At 35.4% G+C, this 21,921-nt stretch overlaps 1 protein-coding gene and 1 long non-coding RNA gene across 8 annotated transcripts in view; one reads left to right on the forward strand and one right to left on the reverse strand.

The window, feature by feature from the left end:
• Positions 1–11,595, forward strand: part of KCNT2 (potassium sodium-activated channel subfamily T member 2) — a 117,025-nt gene extending 105,430 nt beyond the window's left edge. For all 5 annotated transcript variants that reach the window (XM_015290383.4, XM_015290385.4, XM_025153026.3 and 2 more), the window contains one exon: positions 1,819–11,595. In XM_015290383.4, the coding sequence (XP_015145869.2) occupies positions 1,819–1,930 (112 nt within the window). In that variant the 3' untranslated portion in view covers positions 1,931–11,595. The remainder of the gene's footprint in view (positions 1–1,818) is intronic.
• LOC101750820 overlaps positions 1–21,921 on the reverse strand; it is a 571,434-nt gene that overhangs the window by 84,201 nt on the left and 465,312 nt on the right. For all 3 annotated transcript variants that reach the window (XR_006940028.1, XR_006940027.1, XR_006940029.1), the window contains 3 exons: positions 20,343–20,435; positions 14,877–14,986; positions 9,679–11,403 (listed from right to left, as the gene is read on the reverse strand). This is a non-coding gene — a long non-coding RNA (uncharacterized LOC101750820). The remainder of the gene's footprint in view (positions 1–9,678; positions 11,404–14,876; positions 14,987–20,342; positions 20,436–21,921) is intronic.

The raw sequence follows: 21,921 nt of genomic DNA on the forward strand, positions 1-21,921 counted from the left end.
CCTGAAAAATATTAAGATGGAGACTTCTATCTAAATAGACATCGTATTGTACATACATGTATACATGAGCATGTATTTAATTCTTTACGTATGATAATGTAAAATATATATATTTTGACATCTGCTTAACTCTATTTTCCCTTATCTTGCTCTGTGTATATATAAAACTAACCAAGTCTACTGGATAGCTTCACAGAAGTAATAATCTTGCTTATAATTAAGCTATCCAGTTTTAACAGCAAGATCAACCTTTCAAATCAGTGCTTTCAAATGGGATTTTGCAGTTGTCTTTGAATCCATGATACAGAAAAAAAAAACCCCAACACATTTCTCTCTCTCATACAATATTTGTGCTTAAGATAATTCGAACACAAATAGCAGGACCTAAACTCAGAAATATCCACCCCCCCCTCCCTTGCAAGGAATTTTGAAGACTACACAAGAAAGAAAGGTGAACCCAGAGTTGGAACTGCTCAAGAGTTTTAGAAAATTAACTGTCATTCTCAGGTCCAGTGTCATGTCTGTCTGTAGATTCTTTTGCCTCTCCCTGCTACAATAACATATCCCATGTGCTCCAGTGTCCCTGTGCAAGGTCCTCCAACATCAGTATTGATCCACCTCACTTCCCACTCTTAAACAAGAAAACTGTTTGAACTATTAGCCTTGATATTGAAAACAAGAATAAACTGCTTTGTAGAACTGTGGTATATGAAAAGCACAGAACAGAAACCTTTATCAAACAGCAAACACAGTTCTCAAAATGTGTTGAAATAATTTGGAACAGTATTTTCCACTACTATAAAACTCCACAGTAGGAAGAGCACTAATATTTAGCCTGTAAATGCAAATACTGTTACCTAGTCGAGCTAGGTGACCTAAGGGCCTGCTTTCCTTTTTCCTCCTTTGCAAAAACAGGATATTCAGCAAACCAATAATGCAGTTTTACAGTGATACTGGATTTGTTGTGTTCTACCTACACAACTTTAGCCTGTACATGCTCATATTCTTACCAAACTTGATGTATGCTCATTTTCTGACACTTGAGAGTGGGCATCATCTCACTCTCTGGTTCTCTTGACTAGGCAGTCAGCTCACCTTCACTTAAGGGGGATTATTAGCGGAGAGACTAAACAAATTGTTCTCTTTCTACAGTGTTGTTTTTTTTTTTCCCCCACTCACAAATTCCAGAACAATTAAAAAGCACATTAGATAACATACAGCTTTGAACTACCATATGAAGAAATTGTCTCCGCATTTACAGATGAACTGCACTCAAAGCAGCATTTGCAGCAGATAGTTCTACATGAAATTCTTTCTTAAGAGTAATGGTCCATCTTGAGTGTGTTGGCCTATACCACGTTTATCAACATCATGCTTTTTATTTGTTGTGCATAGTTAGAAATGTCTCCCTACTTTCCACACAAAATTATTTTAGAATTTACTCCAATTTACTTTTGCCCCTTCTTCAAAGCATAACAACTAAAGCAAATGCATAAATACATAGAGTTACTGGCAAACTTTTGTGTTCAGAGACCATAGTGGATGCCTAGGAAAAGAGCTGATGCATCTAAAAGATCAAATGGGCTCTCAGTCAAAATTAAGGTTTAACTGTGCCTAGTACATACAGATGATGCCTAGGTAGACACAGTATGAAACTACTATCTAATGTGAGCAGCATTGCCAACTTGTTCAAGTTAACCAACGGAAACTAGATTAAGTCTAACTCTTCAGATCTTTTCAACAACATTACAATAGTATGTTTACTAAGCCTTGCTTGTGCCAAGTCTGTTTAACAAGAATTGTAATTTCTTTTTGTAGATACTTAATCCGACCTGATCCATTGGCTTATGTTCCAAACACAGCATCCAGCCGAAAAGACAGCTTCTGCAATACAGTGGGACAAGATACCAGAGAGGAAACACAACTTTGATATGTAATTCAACAAAATTAACAATTTTATACATATAGTTTCCACCAACCATTTTGAAAACTAAGTGGTACATTTTATTCAGGTTTTGGAAACAAAGTGACAGTGGGTAAGTCACTAATTTTAGAAACACGGTCTCTAGAAACTCTTATGAGTTTCATCAAGCTTGTTGCCTGTTCAACACTGTAGCTGAACTTCAGTTTAGCAGAAAACTTTTATGATTTAACCAATACGAAGAAATGATCAAAGAAGTGACAGATTCCAACATGTTTAACTTAGAAGCTTCTAAGTATATCTATCAAGGTGGCAACACGTCAGTGAATAAGCTACTGACATACATCATAAAAGATTATCTGTTGTCCATCAAGGGATCATGTATGTGTAGCGGAAAATACGTTAATAATTATAGTTGCCAAAGAGGCTGTTTGTGCCAAGAATACAACCTCTGAAATAATTTTCAAGCTTAACTTGTCATCCATTTATATTTGAACAGCCTTGTTTCACTCCCATTATGGCCTCTAGGACTTGAATGTTTGCTCTGTGAGTTTACAGATGATGCAGCTTAGTCACGCTGTAGAGGTTAAGACCTGAGGGACATCTACTGAAAAATTAGTTCAGAGAAGCCCAATATCTCACAGAGGCATTTCAAAAAGGAACATTTCATAGAGCAACTGAAGCAGAACTTTTAAGGGGATACAGGAATTATATAAAAGCAGCCTCTCAAATTTGCAAAAATCTGGTAAGAGAATACGTGAAGCTAAAAAGAGTGGTAGCTTAGAAGAAAAATGAACCATTTAACATGAGTTGTTAGCTTCAGAATGGCTTCATTGAAAGGGAACTTAATTATCATCAAGTTCCAACCTGGATGGCAGGGTTGCCATCCACTAGATCAAGTGGGTCAGTGAGAAGACTCAGAGGATGATGCCAAAAGCAAGCATCTCCCTAGGGAGCAACTAATACCACAGATCCTTCCCTCTCCCACAGTGATGCCAGAACTTGTTCATATTACCCAAATATGATACTTGCTCATAGGAAATTACATATCATAATGAAAATGAGAGAAGCTTATCATCTATTCCATAAAATGAATTGAACACAACATCACATTAAAAGGATTTGAAGGCTTGGTTTTGGCATTAAGTACACAAGAAAGCATCTACAGTGTATGAAGCAACTGAAGCTGATACAGAATCTCCAGTCTATGTACGCAAGAATCCCAGAAGTTTTGGTCAAGACTTTTACAGAATTAAACATGGTTGTATGTGACCTTCAAAAAGGAAAAAAAAAAAAAATCTCATTCTTGCTTTGCTGTCTGTCACAAAAGGGGAAGAATGTCCTTAAGGTTCAAACCATCCTGCTACAAGAATCAATACAGGACTGTTACACAAAAAAAAAAATTGACAGGTGGACTGAAGTGGCAAAACTGATAATTGTTTGAATTCCCTTTATGTTCTCTGTGTACAAAGAAATGCACTTGAAAAACATTTATATTCTCTTTTTATTATTTGGAAAAAAGCATAGGTGATATTGTTCTGAAAAATAAAATGCCAAGATGCCTGAAGAACATGCAAGTATGCTTAGCAGTATTGCAAGAACATTAAAAAAATCAAATCACACTCCTATTAGGAATAACATGAGGTGCGCTATTTTTTCTTGTCTTCCTCTTAATTCTTCTGAAACTAAACTGTAAGAAATTAGAGGTCTTAGAGCAGACCACAGTCACCAGAAAATCAGCACAGGAGCACAAGAACTCCTTTTTTTGTTTTTGTATTTACATATTGAAGTAGCAACAGAGGGTCGGAATAGTATCAGTGACTATGCACAGAGCCCAGTGTTTTTCCACACACACACACACACAATTTATCAAATTATTAAATTCTGAAGTATTCAAAGTATTCTGTATGTTTTCCCTGGGCGCTTTGGGGAAAAGGGATGTTATCAATTGAAACAGTTGTTCAGACCATCTCTTAGACAGAATCTTGTCCAAGTCACATCACAGAAACTATCACATAGAAACAATTGGGTTCATAAAATGAATAGCCTTCTATTTTTAATACCGTCAGTGAGAAGACTATTCAAGTTGTATACTTGCAAAAAAAGAGAAGTGTTTCATAAAATGTTCAGTCCAAAATATTAGAAGAATTCTGTTTCATACTGAAGACCTTTGTAACAGAGCCCCAAGCAAGAAAACAGGATTTCAGAAACATGCCTGGTACTCACAACTGGCAAGTTACTCTGCTCTCAGTGGGATACACACAGTATATATCCCTGAGTCATCCAGTTCAGACATTCTCTGTACATTCCTGAAGTCACAGCAACAGATTTAAAGACCCTCTGCCACAAGAAAAGTTAGGACTCCATGCCTGGCATATACCAGCCTATAAACAAGTAGAAATAAGTAGTCAAGCATATCTATTTTCTACCTAACTCTATTGTCACTTGATATTTCCCAGACTCGATGGATTTTTAATTTTTCATTTAGCCCTAGATTTGCTAAATCAAACAAAAACAGGTGGAGAAAAATCGCAGTCTGTCTGAAATAAAACAGTCTTTCTGAACAAAAATGCTTGGTTCTCTTCAAATTCTACTGGAAGATGAGCAAGGTAATAAAAGCTAACAGCCTCTTCCGAGACAATTCCAATAACCCATGGATGATACACTGCTCTATTCTGTAATTCAAGATGTGCCACCTTTCATGCTGGAAGCAGAACAGATTTGTTTCCCCTGGCACACCTTCAGACCCCATTCTAGTGGGATTTAAACCTTTCAAGAACCATACTGAGTACTCTACATTAACACTGAATGAGATAGTACATATATTCCTTGGTGGCCAAGCAGGCAGTTCTTTGAGGATCACTTTACAGGCAATCTTGCCTTCACATGCTCCTTACTAAGATTATCAGCAATATAAAACAGCTGGACTGGAGATCAGATTGAGAAACAGTAATATCTATGCTGAACGGTAGAGAAGGGATGATAAAGCTTTAGAGTCATTGGGTCCAGAAGACTTGAACTTGTCATCAGAGTTTTGTCTGATGACAATTCACTCAGTGACTACAGAGATTAAACTTATGATCATTTAGAAAAGAGAGTGATTAAATTCTAAACCAACTGTCAGAAGCCAGATAGCCAAATAACATTTTTTCTCCTCAATCAAGGAAAACGGCCGATTTCAGTCAGTATTTAACTGTCTGTACTTTTTTCTTCTCTTCGTAACTCATACTTACCACTAAATCAAGCACGATCTCTTTATCTAACACTTCCTGAACAACTATCAGGAAATTTGGAAGTCAAAATCCTGGTAAAGGTGCTAGCACATAACTACTACCTTATCAGAAGTGTTTTCTCCAAAGGGATTAAACATGATTTATTCTACAATAAAAATGCACAATAAGTATTACAGTGGAATACATTGTGTTTCCTTTACTGTTTCACTCCAGTTCCAGAACACACATAAACATATTTTGAGTTCTCAAAATCTGCAGTAGTGCGAGTTAATGAAGTTTTCATTTTACTTTCCAAGTCAAAGTGTTATAACAGTTCCTTCACACACCACCAGCTTCCTACCTCTTTAACAACTCATATACTTCAAAGTATTTAAGTAACTGGAGACTTCTTATGCATCTGTTTACTACTGCATCAATAAAATGCAAAATAAATAGTTTTTGGATTTCTGCTGTGAAGGAAAATTGAAGTGACATCAAATGCACCAAAAATAACACATAATTCCATAGTTTCTAGGCAGCTAGTGCTGACAACAATCATTTTGTAAATTTGAAGCACTGATGTATGAGGTTTTGATGCACTGAACTCTACTTGAAATATGAAGGAAATCAGTAATTACAATCTGGAAATGAATTAATAAAAACAAGCAGTACTATATAATGACATCAAATACACGAGATTATTTAAAAATATATTTTTTGAGCTAGTGGTATAAATGCAGAAATCTGCTCCAAAATATTATGCATATTCTTCATATTATGCACTAGAAAACAGACATACATTAAATGTCTAAAGGACTGCACTTGAACTTTTTGACTGCTATTTCCTCTGCTTGATGCAGAACATATATTAAAGGGAGAGTGGAGAAGTAATTAACATGAAAGATGACTAAGACCTTGCTGATCACCATCTTCTGAGGCTATAAAAGATATTAAGGAACTATACAAGAAAATCAGTATTATTGTCAGTTATACAAAAAAAATCATCATTACTGTTCTACTGATGCAATAATGCTGTCAAGTAACGGAAGTTGAACACAAATATGAACTTCCAAAGGCTTAAGAAGCTTAAAAAGGAAAATATTTCTGCTTCATAAAGTTAAAAACAAGAATTTGAAGTTTCTACAAACTAGTTTTCAACTTATTATGCAAAATTTGGATACAACCTAGCTATCAGGGTAAGTTTCTCTAGACTTTTTCTCCTCAGATAAAAAAATAAAGAGCCATGGGTATTTATTCTTGCTCCCTTCTTTCCCTTAAAAGCTGACTCAACAACTGTCAGATTTTCACTGGAGAAACATAAAGCAATTGCCATTCTCTTTGTCAAAAAGAAAAGCTGACTTTCTCCTAAGCTGCTCTTCCTTATCTAACTACCTAAAAATAAAGAAAATATGTTGAAAGGAATAAGGAAGTATCCTGAGAAGAAAATTCTACCCGGAATTTTTGTTACCACTTAGGTGAACTCCACACAGGGAAAGCAACATAACCTCAGGCCTTCCATGCCATAAGAATGCTATCTTCTTTAAAATACGACATTGTTTAATGCGTTTTTTCAACAAGATAATCTAGGAGGTGTATAATATCTATGTCAGCTCGTCCAATTTTCAGATTCTCGTTTGCTACAGTATACCCAAGGACATGAACTTCTGTATTTTGTATTTTGAATATCAGCTATCTAGGAACAAAGAATGGAAGTTACAGCAAAACTCTCAGCAAACAGGATAAAATAGAGGACAGAGGAGAAATATGCCAGTCCTCAGAAAGCCCCAACAGAACTTAAATGATCTAAGAAACCACCATAATCACAAACTAAGACAATACATACAAAGAGATCTCTCATTTTTATAGGTACCTATATAAATATTAGAGAAAGTAGAAGTTAATCCCAAAGCAAGATACTTAGTAACAGAAACATTGTAGAATATGGAATTGATTTTACCCATGCCTGTTATTTCACTACTTAAAGTACAGCTATAGTTTCTCTACACAGCTAGTATAAGAATCAACAGTCATATTATTGATCCAATGGGTTTGCATAGATGAAAGTATTTAAGTTCATTTATAATTTTAATTAAGTTCATTTTATGGTTTTAATATACGTAGTTATAATCAATCACAGCTGTGATTCAAGCGATCTAATACAACTCTCAGTCCTGTAATTGCTACCTCCTACATCTGTAGGCACATTTGCAATTTCACTGTTCTGTTTTGGGACAGCAAGACAGGAAGGATACCCTTAGCATCTTTTTCATACTTTTTTTTTTCCTAATTAGATGGGGAAATCCACTGCCAATGAAAAGACTTTTTCCTAGCAAACAATTGAACCATGAGATGCTTTACTGCAACAGCTTTCCTCAGCACCAATGTTAATTACTCAGTTATTGGACAGACTGCTGTTCACTAGATAAATGCTTTAATCAATGACACATACTGCTTATGCTTCAGCATTTATACTAGTCTGCCTTTGAACAAATAAATCATTATTAAACCTTCATTTCAGCAAAACAAAAATTAGTAAGAACAATCTGGAGATAGCCTCCTGATTAAGTGGAGGCAAAAGTTATGCATTCCTGTTAGGTGCCCTAAGTCTTGGGATGTAGCAGAGGCAGGAAATGAACTCCACTCTGAGCCAGCCACTTTTACAAAATCACATGAGCCTGAAACATCAACTACTAGGAAGTAGAAATTCTCATTGCCAAGATAAAAAAAAAAATAAAATGTAATTAAGTCCAGTCTTTAGCTTAGTAAGCACAGAGATTCCTAAGTTTTTTCTACTTCTTACCTGACCCTTGAAGGGAAAGTAGAACAGAGCTATGATTATCTCTCAAATGTATTTAGACTATGAAAAAAAGCAACAGATTCACAAGAGGAGCCAGTTGCAGAACATTAGTCCTTCAGTAGAAAATCTTACAGTATACGCATGAGCAAGACACCACTTTCTAACACAAAAGAGTTTTCACAGATGCATTTTGAACGCTCACAAATGGCTTTGGCCGTGCCTCACTCACAATGTACCCCTTCCGCCAAGGACAAGCTGTAGAATTCTAAAGCAAAAGACATAAAGACATCCAGAATCCAGAGCATTTGCAAGTGGTTCCAATCAAGCTATGGAGTTAAATTCTTACATAGACCTCCAATTCATCTCAGGTGTTAAGTGTTCCCACTAATAAGCTACATGAATTGCTCTCTGCAAATTATCTGGCTAACATAGCTCAGCTGTATCATGTGCAGAGAAGCTTCACACCCCAGTAGACAAACACAAGATAAAAATATGTGCAATTTCCTCTGGCTTTTTTTTTTTTTTAATTTAGGTGAGGCAATAGGAAAGAAAGGGAGATGTTGATTACTTCTGCTGCAACAAGCCTGTTTCTTCAAGAAAATTCTTTTAGTCACTCTAAGATATTTATTACCAACTTCAGAAAGAACGAAAAAATATATACATGCAGGTACAAACGACAGATAGAAACATTCATAGACACTTTGTTTACCAGCCCTCCCTTATACACTTGGACTTTTTAAATATTTATGAACAACGATACTTAATCTACATTTGAGAATTACATAATTCACCACATCCCACCCTAGGATCATTTCATTATCGCCATCCAAAGAGCTACTGTCAGCACTGCCTCCATCACATGGTAGGAGCAATAATAAACAAACAAAAATATTCCTTAAGTGCTTTCAGGAAATGGTGCATTTACATAAAATAAAGACTTCAATACAGCTGAACACCACTCAGACATGATAAGCTAACTATAAGCTTTTTACTTAAAAGAATCTAATGAACAAAGCTTTCAAATATTCCACAGTGCTTTGAGGTATTCAGTATTCTTGATGCTTGCTACGCTTTTGCTATGCTCTCACAGTGCTTATGGCATACGAAGTACTATTCTGTATCAAGCAACTTCAGTTTTCAGGCTAACCTCTTCAAATAATTTATTAATATGCCTAGAAGGGAGAGGAATACATTTCAGCTTAAGAACAGCTAAAATAATGAGTTCTCTCTGGGCATCTTAAAAAGCTATGCAACTGTTTGGAAAACAATCCTGATTACAACTGCAAATCAATATAATATCTGAGGCAACAAATTACATTTTAAATTGGATTGCACTGGTAATTTTTCTTCTAGGTTACATACATCCATTATAAAAAACTGCACTGACTAGAAAATGGTGGAATGGAATATTTCTATACAGGGCACTACACAAGCAATTGCTCTGAATCAGAAAAAACATAGCCTAAAATATGAGAGTCTCCTCCAACACCTTCTGAAGGACAGAAGTCCTTCAGTTAAAGGTCAGGAGACCAAGCCAAAATGAAAGTCCCATTATTCCAGTACTAATGGTGCAGAAGTGTAAACAACAAGCCAGCAACTATAAAGGCAATTACAAAATCTGGTTATTGCTTAGCTTTTTCAGAGATAGTTTGAAGTTATTTATGAATGCAAAACTTATTATGTTTTTACCAGCCAATATCAGAATTAGAAAATAACTTTACCTTTGTATTTCCTGAGATTAGTCTTACCTGAGTGCAGGAGTCTGATGCAGAAAAGTTACTTTGCCAATATCCTTGCAACAGCAACAGTGAGAACCTTTCTGAAATAATTAAGAAATTTTTGTAAAAAGATGGCTTCAAAAGAGAAAGAACGATGTAGCTCAAACCTCCCCCACACCTGTGTCTCCCAGGCCAGCAACTCCAGTGCAGCCAGAGGCTAAATAACACCCCCAGCCTCCAACAAGCTGACCTAAACCAGGCCTAGTTTGCACCACTCCAAATCACTAAAGCCATTTCTATAGGCAAAATTCTAGCACATAAACTAAAAGAAGCAGGAGGCTTCATCCCATTTCCTAGCACCACGATGCTCTCTCAGAAGGTTTCCTAAGCCTTTCCAATAGCATTTTGAAAGCGTTTCCCCTCATTCCTAGATACTTTCATCACATAAACTTTACCTTTTCAGATTTCCTGCCATAGAAGGTCAGATTATCATTATCTTCCTCCTAGTCCTGTAAATTTGTTCACCTCTAACAAACTCCCATTTACTTAAAACTTCTCCCCAACACTCCACCCCTACTCTTCTCCCTGCCTATAGCATAAAGCTTGCTTGTAACTCCCCAGTCACTAGAACCACCTGTGCCTGCAGCCAGCCTTAAGGATCAGCATTATGTCTTAAATCAGGGTGTGTTTATTTGACTTACAGATTAGAATCTAAAGATTTCTCACAACTCCAACGGTAATAATATGAATTTGAAGTGCTTTTGTACCATGACAATTGCAAAATCAGATCTCACTTTTTAAGGAATCTGTTGTTTGTTCTGGGAACAGATAAAGAAGTTTTGATATAGTTTAGGAAAAACATGGTACAGAAAGAAAGCAATATTTAATAGCATGTTCTCTACAGAGGAATGTGCCAGATGCATATCTCTATTTGTTAGTGCGTGCGTTATTCTAATTGTGCAGTCATAACACACACATCAATTTGACACACTCAGTAAACTTTGCCAAATAAACATTCTTTTTCTGACTTGTTTGGAAAATTTGCTTCAGCAAGTTTTTGGAGTTCTGGTACAGCATCCTGAATCAAGTCCCTTCTCACTAAGAATTATCATTGCTCTTGGTTCTCATCCAATCTATCAGATTGCTACTGCAATCAACCAGAACCTCGGCAGGCTTTAGGTAGGTTTCCATAATCATATAAAGTCATACAGTCACAGAATCACAGGATCATGCTGTTTGGACCAAGCTCAGAAAGTCTGCGTACACATCACCTGCTCAAAGCAGGGCCAGCAATGTTCCCAGACCAGGTTGCTCAGGGCTTTGTCCAGCCTGATACTGAGGCTGGACACCTTCCACAGGCAACCAGCTCTACTGAACAACAGTAGACCTTTGTCCTCACAGGTCCTCACAGGGAAAAGGTTGCTCTATACATCACCTGAGCCTCTCTTATTTTACTCTGTGCCCTTTCTGTCTCATCCTCCCACCAGAAACCACTGTGCAGAGCCTGGCTTTACCATCTTGATCACCTTCTCGCAGTTGTTACCGGGGCTGTTGTTAGATGTCCCCAAAGTTGCCTCTTCTTCTTTAGCTTGAAAAGCTCAGTTCTCTCATCCTCTTCCCACAAGGCCTCATGTTGTACAGAAATTGTTTATGGATCATAACTTCAAATTTGTTTCGAAAGGGATGAAGGTAACTGTCAGTTCCTCCATTATCACAAAACACAGAGAGTGGAAAAGACTCTTCCTCACGTATGTGCTGATGTGAATAAAGTTGTACAAACATTTAGCATTTTGTAAAAGAGTTTGAAGAGTTTATTATTTTTTACTTTTCCTTAGGTCTGTATGATATATTTTGTTGGGCCTTATATTATAGCAACATACTTTTTGCCTTATATTAAAAATCCATCAATAAAGAGATTACTTCACTTATTTCCTTGTCATGAAACAATCTCTTTTCCTCTTTCAACTGTACTTATTTGTTTTCTTGGTAAATTTTAAGTTTGAATGTGTGCCAAAAATAGCTACGTATTAAAAACTGGATGCAGAGTGAAAAAGGGAACTTATGAAGTTCATAAAACATTTTCTCATTGAACATATATTACAAGGAAATATGTCTAAACTTGTCTGGTATTGTAATAATAGTCTTTAGCAGTTTTTCATGACTGTCATTTTCTGCTGAAATCAATGACAACATTCTCTATTATCCTTTTTGTCACAGTAAAAAAAAAAAAAAAAAAAGACGACAACAAGCAACAGCAATTAGTAAGGCAAAGCCTAAACTATCTTAAAAATAGTAATTTTGAACTCTTTTGTGTTACAGATTCCTCCAATTTGGTGTTCTGTTATGTTTGACTTATTTTTTCTCATGAAGTCACTTGACAAAATATATACAAAGCATTTCATACAGACAGTACTCGTATCTCTGTTCATTTAACAATTGGTCTACTTTTCTGAATATAATCTCCCTGGCATTTCCAATTCCATTTTTTTTTTTTTTTATGACACAGTAACAATAAATTACTTATCTCGAAAAAGATTAGCACTCACTGTTATAAAATATAGGTATGATAACTACAACTTCATTCTTATCTCTATCCCAGGGCAGATCAGCTAAGCTGTTGCTGGCATAATAGTGTAACACTAACTTGAATTAGCACAAAGCATAAATAAAAAATATGTAGTTTCTTCAACTGTTCATTTTTGGCCACTTTGATCAAGACTCTCAATAATTAACATTTTCATACACCGGGCTTTCTCTAAGCAGTCTTAATCCTGGGACTCAGTGGACAACATGTAGAAATAACCTGCTAACCAAGAGAAAAAAAAATCCATGAAAGGAAACTCAGTCCATAAGCTTGATTCCTTTGGGTGGATTTCCTAAAGGAAATACATTTTACATTTTTCTGAACAACTGCAGAAAATTTTTCTTCTCTGCAGGAAGACAGATAATTAAGTTCATTCATTAATCATCATAATGTATGTTTCTAAAATGATTGGGATGCATATATTATATTCTCACTTTCTCACTTCAGCTTCAGCTAAAGTACTGATGTGATTGATGTATTGATTCCTATATTCATCTGATAAGTTTCTCCAAAGTTACAGGTAACTCTTTTCTAGCTATTCTAACCTAGCTGTTACAAATTAAAAAAAAAAAAAAAAAAAAAAGATAGAACAAAGCTCTTTGCAGTCAAAGCCAGACCAAACATGCCTGGCTTGTCCCGAGACTTCTAGATTTCATACAAAGATTGTGAACTGTTGCCTGTTAACTGACCTGAAGAAGGAAACAAGTAAGTGCTTTCTTTATGTGAAAAGTAAGAAGAGGGCACTTGAGATTACAGTGTGGAGGATCATCTTAGTTGTGCTGTTGCAATTTTGCTTGTGTGTTGTTGTTCATGGCAATAAAATTCAACTGCAATGTGATGGAAATGGTTAAAATTGAAAACAGTAAATGTGTCATTGGTTTAGAAGTTTTCAACACCATTATTTTAGTTGAACACAGTAAGATTGGCATGAACTCTGATGTTTTGACCTAGTAACAGCAACACTGCTACTTTTTCATATTTCTGTTCAGCTATATCCATCTTAAAATAGTATTTCCCCAGTAATCTGAAAAATGGCTTTATCAGCATATGAGACATTCACTGGCAAAATAAAGAAGCACTCCTGCTGTACAGTTAAGCAGTACTAACCCAAAATAGACATTTCTGCTCTCAGATAGGACTCCACCTTACAAAAATTCATGTTCATGTATGTCAAAGCTACTTCAACTACACTGTGTGCTGTGAGAGGTGATGCTTCATTTCAGGAGAGGAATTAATTGGATCTTACTAGAAAGTACAACCTAATAAAGTATGTTGTATGTTACTTGCCCTTCTTTCTGTAGAGGTATATTAGCATAAGCCAGGCATCATAAGCACCTTTATAGTACTTACGTTCAGATAAGCACAAGCATTGTGCTAATGAAATGATAAGCTGTTTACTTACTCGAAATAGAAAAAATAGAAATTCTCACTTATTTAAAATGCTATTTCCTTTAATATTGTGTTTGTGTCTAAAATGCAGCAACTTGTTAAAAACAAAAAATACACAAAACCAAAAATAACAACCAGGTTGTGACTTCAAAAATCTCCTTCTCATAAGAACCTTAAATATAAAGAGGTTAGAAAGGATGAAAGTATACACAGTGAATAGTGTTCACTGCATATTATCACTGAGAATAAAGGGGAAAGGAAAAAACAGTACTGTCAAAAGCCAGTCAACAAACTGTGGATAAGAATGAAACTTTCCACAGCTATTAAAACTTATTTTCTTCTTACGCTACATCCAGCAAGTAGATGTAAGAACTATAAAGTTAAAGTACACACTACATATCCTTCTATTCCTTACTATGTCTGTTGTTTAAATAGATTTTATTCTCAGAAATCGCTAACAATATATGGATAAGAGAAATACATAAAGGAGAGAACTAAGGACTAGAAGTGAGAGTAAAGGTGTTGGCTTCCTGGTCTCCCTCAGGAAATGCCATTCTTATGGAAAGGAAAATTATGTTGCTTTTGTCAACAAAGACAATGACACTTTGGAGCAGTAGTTAGAATAGACTAGAATAGAATAGTTTGGTTCAGTTGGAAGGGGCCTTCAATATCATTTTCTAATGGCATACTCTAAATGTCTCTTGAGCCCTGACAGGCTTGGAGCATCAACCTCTTTGTCAGGAAGCCTGCTCCTATTTGACCTCGTGTCCAGTCTGATCCACCCCTGGTGCAGCTCTATGTTGTTCCCTCATGTGCTATCACCAGTGGCCAGGCAGAAGCCACCTGCTAGTGCTTCCCCTGCTCGGAGTTTTAGAGAGCAATGTCAAGTTTTAAGGCTGGTTTTGAATCTGAGAGTGAACTAAGATGAATGTGTAGAGATACACATGGAAAACAGAACAAAGAGAGACCTTAGAAGGAGATTGAGACCACAAGTTTACCCGAAATAAGATCAGTTTTAACCAAGTCATTTCTGACAGGTGTCTCCATCTTTAATCTGTACTTAATAAAGTAATTCAATAATCTAGGCTCCCAAACCTTAAAAAGCGTTGATTCGATGCCTCACTCTTTCTCAAATCCAAACTAATATAACAGTATACACTAAAAATTTAATTTAATTAATTAAAAATTAATTAAAAAATAAAGTATTTTAAACAAATATTCTTTTTCTCTGTAAAGAGCATTTGATGACTTTTACCTTGTCTCTCCTCAGAGTTCATACCTATATCCCCAGTTCTGATGTGTCTTCTGGACTTCTAACCATTCTCCTTCCTTCTCATCAGATCTCTCAAATGGATTGTCACTTCCCTGAGAGGAACAAAACAGACTCAGTGCTTCAGCTGGGGAATAGAATAGGATAGATAAAAGTTTCTTACATGCAAATTTTTCTAGTTTACCTGATGTGAAGGGTTTTGTAATGATGCCATCTTGTGATCATGGTTAAAATGACACTGTCTCAAAATAAGCAACATTTCATTTTTTTCATATATTTTTAGGCTCGGACAACCTCAGGCTCAGAGTGAATAGACAATGTTTATTATCAAGCTGATAGCAGAGAATACTAGTTTCTGTCCAATTTCTTTTCTTGACCTAAAACTGGTTCCTCATAATTAGGTTTTCAGCAAGTAATTAGGTCTTCAACAGGCCAAACAGAAGGTACCAAACAAAAGTGCCAGTAGATTCAGACTATAAAAAAACAACCATAAACAACAGCATATTTACATATGTGGAACTGGCACTATAATTTTCTTTATATTTCTTACATAGCTTTCTGTTCACTTTAATTTAGGAATTTAAAGATACCATTTTAATATTAGCAAAATCAGGTGTCTGCAAAGAAATCAGTGCAATACACAAAAACATCTTAAGAATTTGTTGAATTTACTAGTATATGTAAGAAGGCAAAATGACATGGGAATGCGATTATGAGGAATTCAACTGAAAAACAGGAATCAGCAGAGATTATATTTTAGAACAGTTGAACAGTTGATTCTAACAGTAGCCTAATGAGAGCCATTTGCAGGACGTATTTGCTCCACTGACCCAGCATGCAAAGATGTCCCCTTCATGCACTGAATAGCTTTTTTAATACTCCATACACTTGCACATCCATGTAAAGCATTTTCTTAAACTTATCAGGATAGCTTGCAAAAACAGTAACTTAGATACATTGGAAATACTTAAGGTTAACATTTCATTTTAATCTGTACAAGGCTTTCATTTGCTTGTTGCAGCTGTGACTGGATTCTTGAACTACATTTATCACATTTATTATTATGTGTAGGTAGTTCATAAATAATTAGTTTTCAGAGTTAGTGTCTCCTAATGCTTTATGTGGATTGCTGTAAAAGCTGCAAAACATTCGAGTTTTTCTTCCTTTTTCTCTTGGCTAGTTAACGTTTATCATATAATGCAGCCAAAAATGACATTTATAAAGCTTCTTTATTCATCAGAATATGAGGGCTGCAGCCATATGGGGACATGCATATGGAAGGTTCTGTACATTTCTCTCTAGCAGTCACTACGATCTAGCAATTCAAAGAGTTTGCCCACTGCAGGAATATTTCTTCCCCAGTGGAAATGTGTGTATCTCGTTCTCTTTCCTACATGCATTTGTCACAGGGAATCTGAACACCTGCAAGGTAGCCTGGAATGTCTTGCATCTGGGAAAGGCACTGATAATTAAACTAAAATCATAGAATGCTAGCATAAGTAAGGTTGGAAAAAATGTCTAAGATCACCTAGTCCAACCATCCACTTACCACCAGTGTTCTGTTGCTCACTAAACCATGTCCCTAAGTATCATAAGTACACATTTCTTGAACACAAGACTGTATGCATGTATTTATTTTAAAAGCACCCTTACTTTTCTGAGTGAGAATATCCATGGTCTTCCTGTCAAGCCCTTCAGCTTTCTGCTTGATTTCCATTGATCTACTCTCAACCATGATGGTCAAAAAGGATTCATTTAGAAGACATACAGCAAGTTATTACGGGGTACTCTTGCAGATGTGCTACCTGGCCTTGGCAACTTTCAGCAAATATGGGCCTGAAAGGACAACATTTTTGTACCTCAAAGGTAGCTGAAAACTGCAAGCTCTTGCAGTGATTCTTAATGACAAAATATCCTCTGAGTCACTTTGTTTAAGAAATTGTCGTAAGGAAGATTTTAAATCAAATTTAAATTTCAGTGGGAAACAATTAAGCTAAAAACTTCAAAAGTCCAAACAGACACTGAAACCCAGATGATCATAATGGATTGACCAATAAGGATAAGTACCAAGTACAGACAGGAAGAGCATTCCAGCACGTGTGCCAATGTTCAGGTTACACAAAACATGAAACATTTTTCATTTGTATTTAAATGTTTTGCTGAAATGCCCTAGAAGTCAAACTGGAAGAATATACAAAACTGTAATTCAAAGCAAAATTAGTAACATTTCTATTGGTCTAATAGGCATTCCTTTTTAATAACATAATCTTAGCTAGGCCTCTAGATGGTAGTCTAATATCACTGATAATAAAAGGAAAGTACTGTAGTGGAGCATGAACGTTTTCCCTTTTATCGCTGGACATTAGCCAGCTCATGTCAAAAAGTAGTCATAAAAGGCATGATCATTCATCATAAAACTGGCTAGCTGTTCCAGTTTGGTCTTTACCAAAAAACTGTCTGTTTTCCACCATGTGAGTTTGCCATAATAATCGGCCAATTATTCTCTAACACAGATCAGTTAAGATGCTCTGCTACAATAAAACAAAACAAACAAAAAACCCCCACAAACAAACAAGAACAATAACAAAGAAACCTCACCTTTTTACAATGTTCCTGTAGAGTACAAGATTAAAATTTTCATTTTAGTCTATCACCTATTTAAACACTACTTTTGTGTTAGCAATCTCACCCCCTCCCAAACAGCCTGGTTGGAAAAAGAATTCTGAGATGATTTATCATGTTGTGTTTTCAGTATGCAATTTAGTAGACTGAAATACATTTAAACTGCTTTTTGTTTCTGTCCTTGCTGTTTAGAGTATTTACTAACAAGGTTAATCAAATCATAATAAACTTAAGCATAAGTTGTGCCAAGAAATATATATGTGTTTTCTGTATGAAGCGATAGCTTATAATGACAGAGCTGATTGAGTTGAAGTAATGTAGTAAATGTTTTTGGTGCATGCAAAACTTTACTTCCAATGAACAAGAGTTGCTGAGTTAGAAACTACATTTTTAAAAACAGTTCAACAAAGATTGAAATGTATTTTCCTAGTCATTAAGTACACCACAGTAGAAGGACTCAGTCTTTATCAAGACACTGCACAGTTCCTAAAGTAATTAGATATTTTTCATATCTTTGATCACCTCAGAGACTGGATTTTGAGACAAAGGGTAAGATACCTTTTTCTTGAAGCCATGGTATTTGCAGTGGAAGTACATTTCTAGCATGCTGTCTGCACTGTGGAATTCTCTTGAATAGACTGGATTTCATAACACAGAAATCAAGTGGGAATTTATGAAAAAATATTATAACATGAATGAATGTAACTGAATATAATGAATATAATTGAACTATGAAAACAGTAACATTTGTAAAAATCTAAAGTTGGTGTACCAAATGTGTGGTAAGCCATTACTTCTTGGATTACTTGCACTCTTCTTCAGTTATACCCTCTGCAGTTCTCTTTCTGATTTTTCTCTAGAGCAAAAAACAGCTAAAAAATTTAGTTGAACTATTTAAAAAAAAGCAGCTGTAGGAAGAAACATTTAGATGTGCACAATTTTTTTCACTAAGTTATAATGTCTTTCCATTTGCTACTGCATATTTGAGCACCCATACTATTTTTACTTGGATTTAGAATCAGATTTTGAACTTCAGAATATTAATGCAACTTTATCATCTATAATAAAACACAGTTTTGAACAATCACAGTTGCTTTTTTTTTTTAATAAAAATAGAGGTAGCATACACACGGTAGTAAAAGGATGCTACGTTCAGTGGAAAAAGCAATGTAAAGTAAAATTGATTTCAAAGAAATTTAAAAAGTTTTGGATGTTTATTGGTGCAGTTGCAAAAATATTTTGAAGTGGCTAAGGTTTCCAAGAAACTGTCAGCACTAGTAAAAATAACTGTGGTCTATTCATGACATCCTGCTAAGCTAAATATCCTCTAAAGTCACAGTCTGAAAGAATGCAGATTTGGGCCTTTTGTTTCTTCATACTTTGTTTTTGAAATGCGGGAGCTAATCATATTGCTACCTGAAAACCAACATCGTATGCACAACCATGTGAAGAGAACAATTTAAAATACTGCTTGTACTTTCCTTCATTATAGAAGTTGCCACACTCACTTTATTTCCATACAAAAATGGTGACATTCTAAGTTACATTCGCTCTTTTGTAAATAATAGTAAACGGATCATCTGATAGGCAATTTGGATTATTGCTTACAAGTGCCATCAAGTTATGGAGGCATTAAAGTGCTGCAGGAATGAAATAGCTATCACCCCAGTGCTCATGATGTGTTCAAAAAGCTTAGATATTTTAATAGATTGTAATAGATTTTGTCACTGTAAGTCACTTTCACAACTCACTGTGCAACAAATCACGTAACTACTTTTCTACTCTTTTCTACCACTCTTCTCAGATACCAAAGGCATTAATTATACTGCAATTGTATGCACTTCCCTGAAATTTACAATACTTTCTCCTCCATCCTTTTGTAAGTAGAAGTGAATGGTGAAGAAATACTCTTTCAATGTGAACTTCAGGAAGCAGGGTGAGAATAGTTTGACAAACTCCTGAAATAGTTCAACTATTATACGCTATATAGTTCAGCTAGAAAGGTCACACAAGCATTATTTAAACATTAAGATGGTGTCTGTATATCTGTAGATGTTAAGTAGTATATGGAGCTAGTAAAACCATTATTTGAGTCAACTATTGTTTTATTTTTCTCTCACTTCTGCTTAGAGCTTTCTTTTTCTAACTTCGGTTTATCTTTATGTGTAAGAATATTCATTTGAAACTGAAATCCTATCCTATATTAGGAGCTAGGGAGGATACAGCCCACTCCAGAAACAATGGTCCTAGGTTTTGTTTGTTTGTTTGATATGGAAATAGCAAACCAAGAAGTTCTCTTTTGTGCACATGCAATAAAATATGTAAGCCCATCTATAACATTATACATGATCTTTATTTTCTACCTGTCTAACTGCACTGCAACCTAATACTCTTTACATTAGCTATTACTTCTGCAAATTCTCATTTTCTCTGTCAAATGATGCATGAAAGCTAGAATCGCTATAGCTTAATGGAATAAGCTTCTTATCAGTGCTATATATCAAAGACATCCCTCTCTGAGCATCTAAGGACAGAAGGATAACAGGTTCTGAAACAAGTGCAGCATGCATTTGGAATTTGCCCCAGCTGTTTACTGTTGAAACAGTGGTTAGTGTTACGCTGTTATTTGTTTTTAGAGGTTTAAATGTTCAGGAAGCCAGCATGGGCTTACAGCTATAAAATGGTGTCAAGAAGGATTTATGTGTTCCCAAGAAACACTGTAGTCACTTCTATTAGAGAAGTTTTGAAAACAAAGAGACAAGGTCACACTCATATTTAAAATACTGTGGCAAGAGAGACAAGAAAAAGGGAACTCAAATTCATAACTACCTTGTCCTGGGCTGATGGCTTCTGCATCTCCTCTGATCTTGTGGCAACGATAATGCATGGATGTAAAGCAGATAGCATGATTCAAGTTGTGCTCTGAAACACAAGAGGCAAGCAGGTAGGTTGAATTAGGAGTATATGAATGATTGCACCTTTGCGTACTGAAAATCAAATAGAAAATATTCCTAATGTTCTGAATAGCTTTAAGAACAAGGTAACCAAATTTCTGCCAGCAGTAACAACCTGCTTCAGACCATGGAATTATTACACTGATGATCACAGAAGGTCTCTTTCTGCCCTGCTGTTTTCCTATTATTCTTAGAGTGTACACATTTACAAAAGGTAAGGTTCTTCATAATCTCTTAAAACAAACCATTATGTTACGACAAGTGTACTACACTTGTTACACTTTTTTACTTTTTTTTAGTAAAGAAAATAATGTATTTTTTCCCCATGGTTAATTTATTATTTTCAACTCACAAAGTCACAGTTCCCACTAATTTCTGAGATCTTTCCACAGCTTTATGAATTTATCCCACAGATTGTGATCATTGATTTAAGCCGTGCAGATGATTCTGCATTAATTCTTCATTTTTCTTTGGACTGAGTTACATATTGCTCCCACTTTACAGGGCTTATTCCTGTCTTTGATAAAATTGTTCCATCCATTAAATAACTTATACTCCAGAACAGTTTATTCGCATTTCTTCAATCTAACTTTTCAGGCCTTTCTATGATAATGTGCTTAAATGAGATGATTTTCTGTATTTTATCATATTTCAGCAATTTCAAATGAAATCAAAGGAGGAGTTGATTATTTCAAATGCAACATAATAAAGTGTGGGATTTGTTCAGAATTACTGGCATTTTTTTTTTAAAGACTCTAGAAACATCTGAAAAAGCTCCTGCTGCAGCAGCAGGATGTAGTCAGGTAACACTGGAGAACGGTGTTGATGAGTATTCAGCTCACAGGTGAAGCAGCGTGAGCAAGAATGGGACACAGATGAAAAGGTGCTGACAGATGGCAGGTATGCTGACTTTTTTCACACATATTGAAGGGGTTGAACTGCTGCACGGGAGGTGCAGAAATGAGAATTAATTCACTCCTTTCTTTGTCAGGGTATGAGGTTTTACTGTAGTAACTGTTTATTTAAGGTGGACATTCAAATGACACGTAATCTATTTAAATAATTGTGATTATTAAAGGTAAAAAGATTATTATGCTTGTTATGAAAATAAATCATATACATGCCACACAAACAAATATGTTTGCTGAAAAGTCAAGAACATCTCAAATATTTAATTACACCTTCAAATTCTGTTTCAACATTTGCTAGCACTTATGTCAAAAGCTTCATTCTGAGAAGCCTTACCTAAATACATTGTGACAATGCAATTTATTTCTTGTTTTGGGAAATTCTAATCATAGTTTGTAGCCAACAAAAATATTCTGATTCTTTTTGTTCACAGGCTGTTTGTAAACAAATTTAGCTGAAATATTTGGTGCAGATGCTTATTAAATATTTTCAACTAATAATTCCTTTCTGTATAGTTTTTGTAACTACTCAAATTCAGATGGTAA

The sequence above is a fragment of the Gallus gallus genome, chromosome 8 (assembly GCF_016699485.2).
Source record: "Gallus gallus isolate bGalGal1 chromosome 8, bGalGal1.mat.broiler.GRCg7b, whole genome shotgun sequence".
Classification (NCBI taxonomy): Eukaryota; Metazoa; Chordata; class Aves; order Galliformes; family Phasianidae; genus Gallus; species Gallus gallus.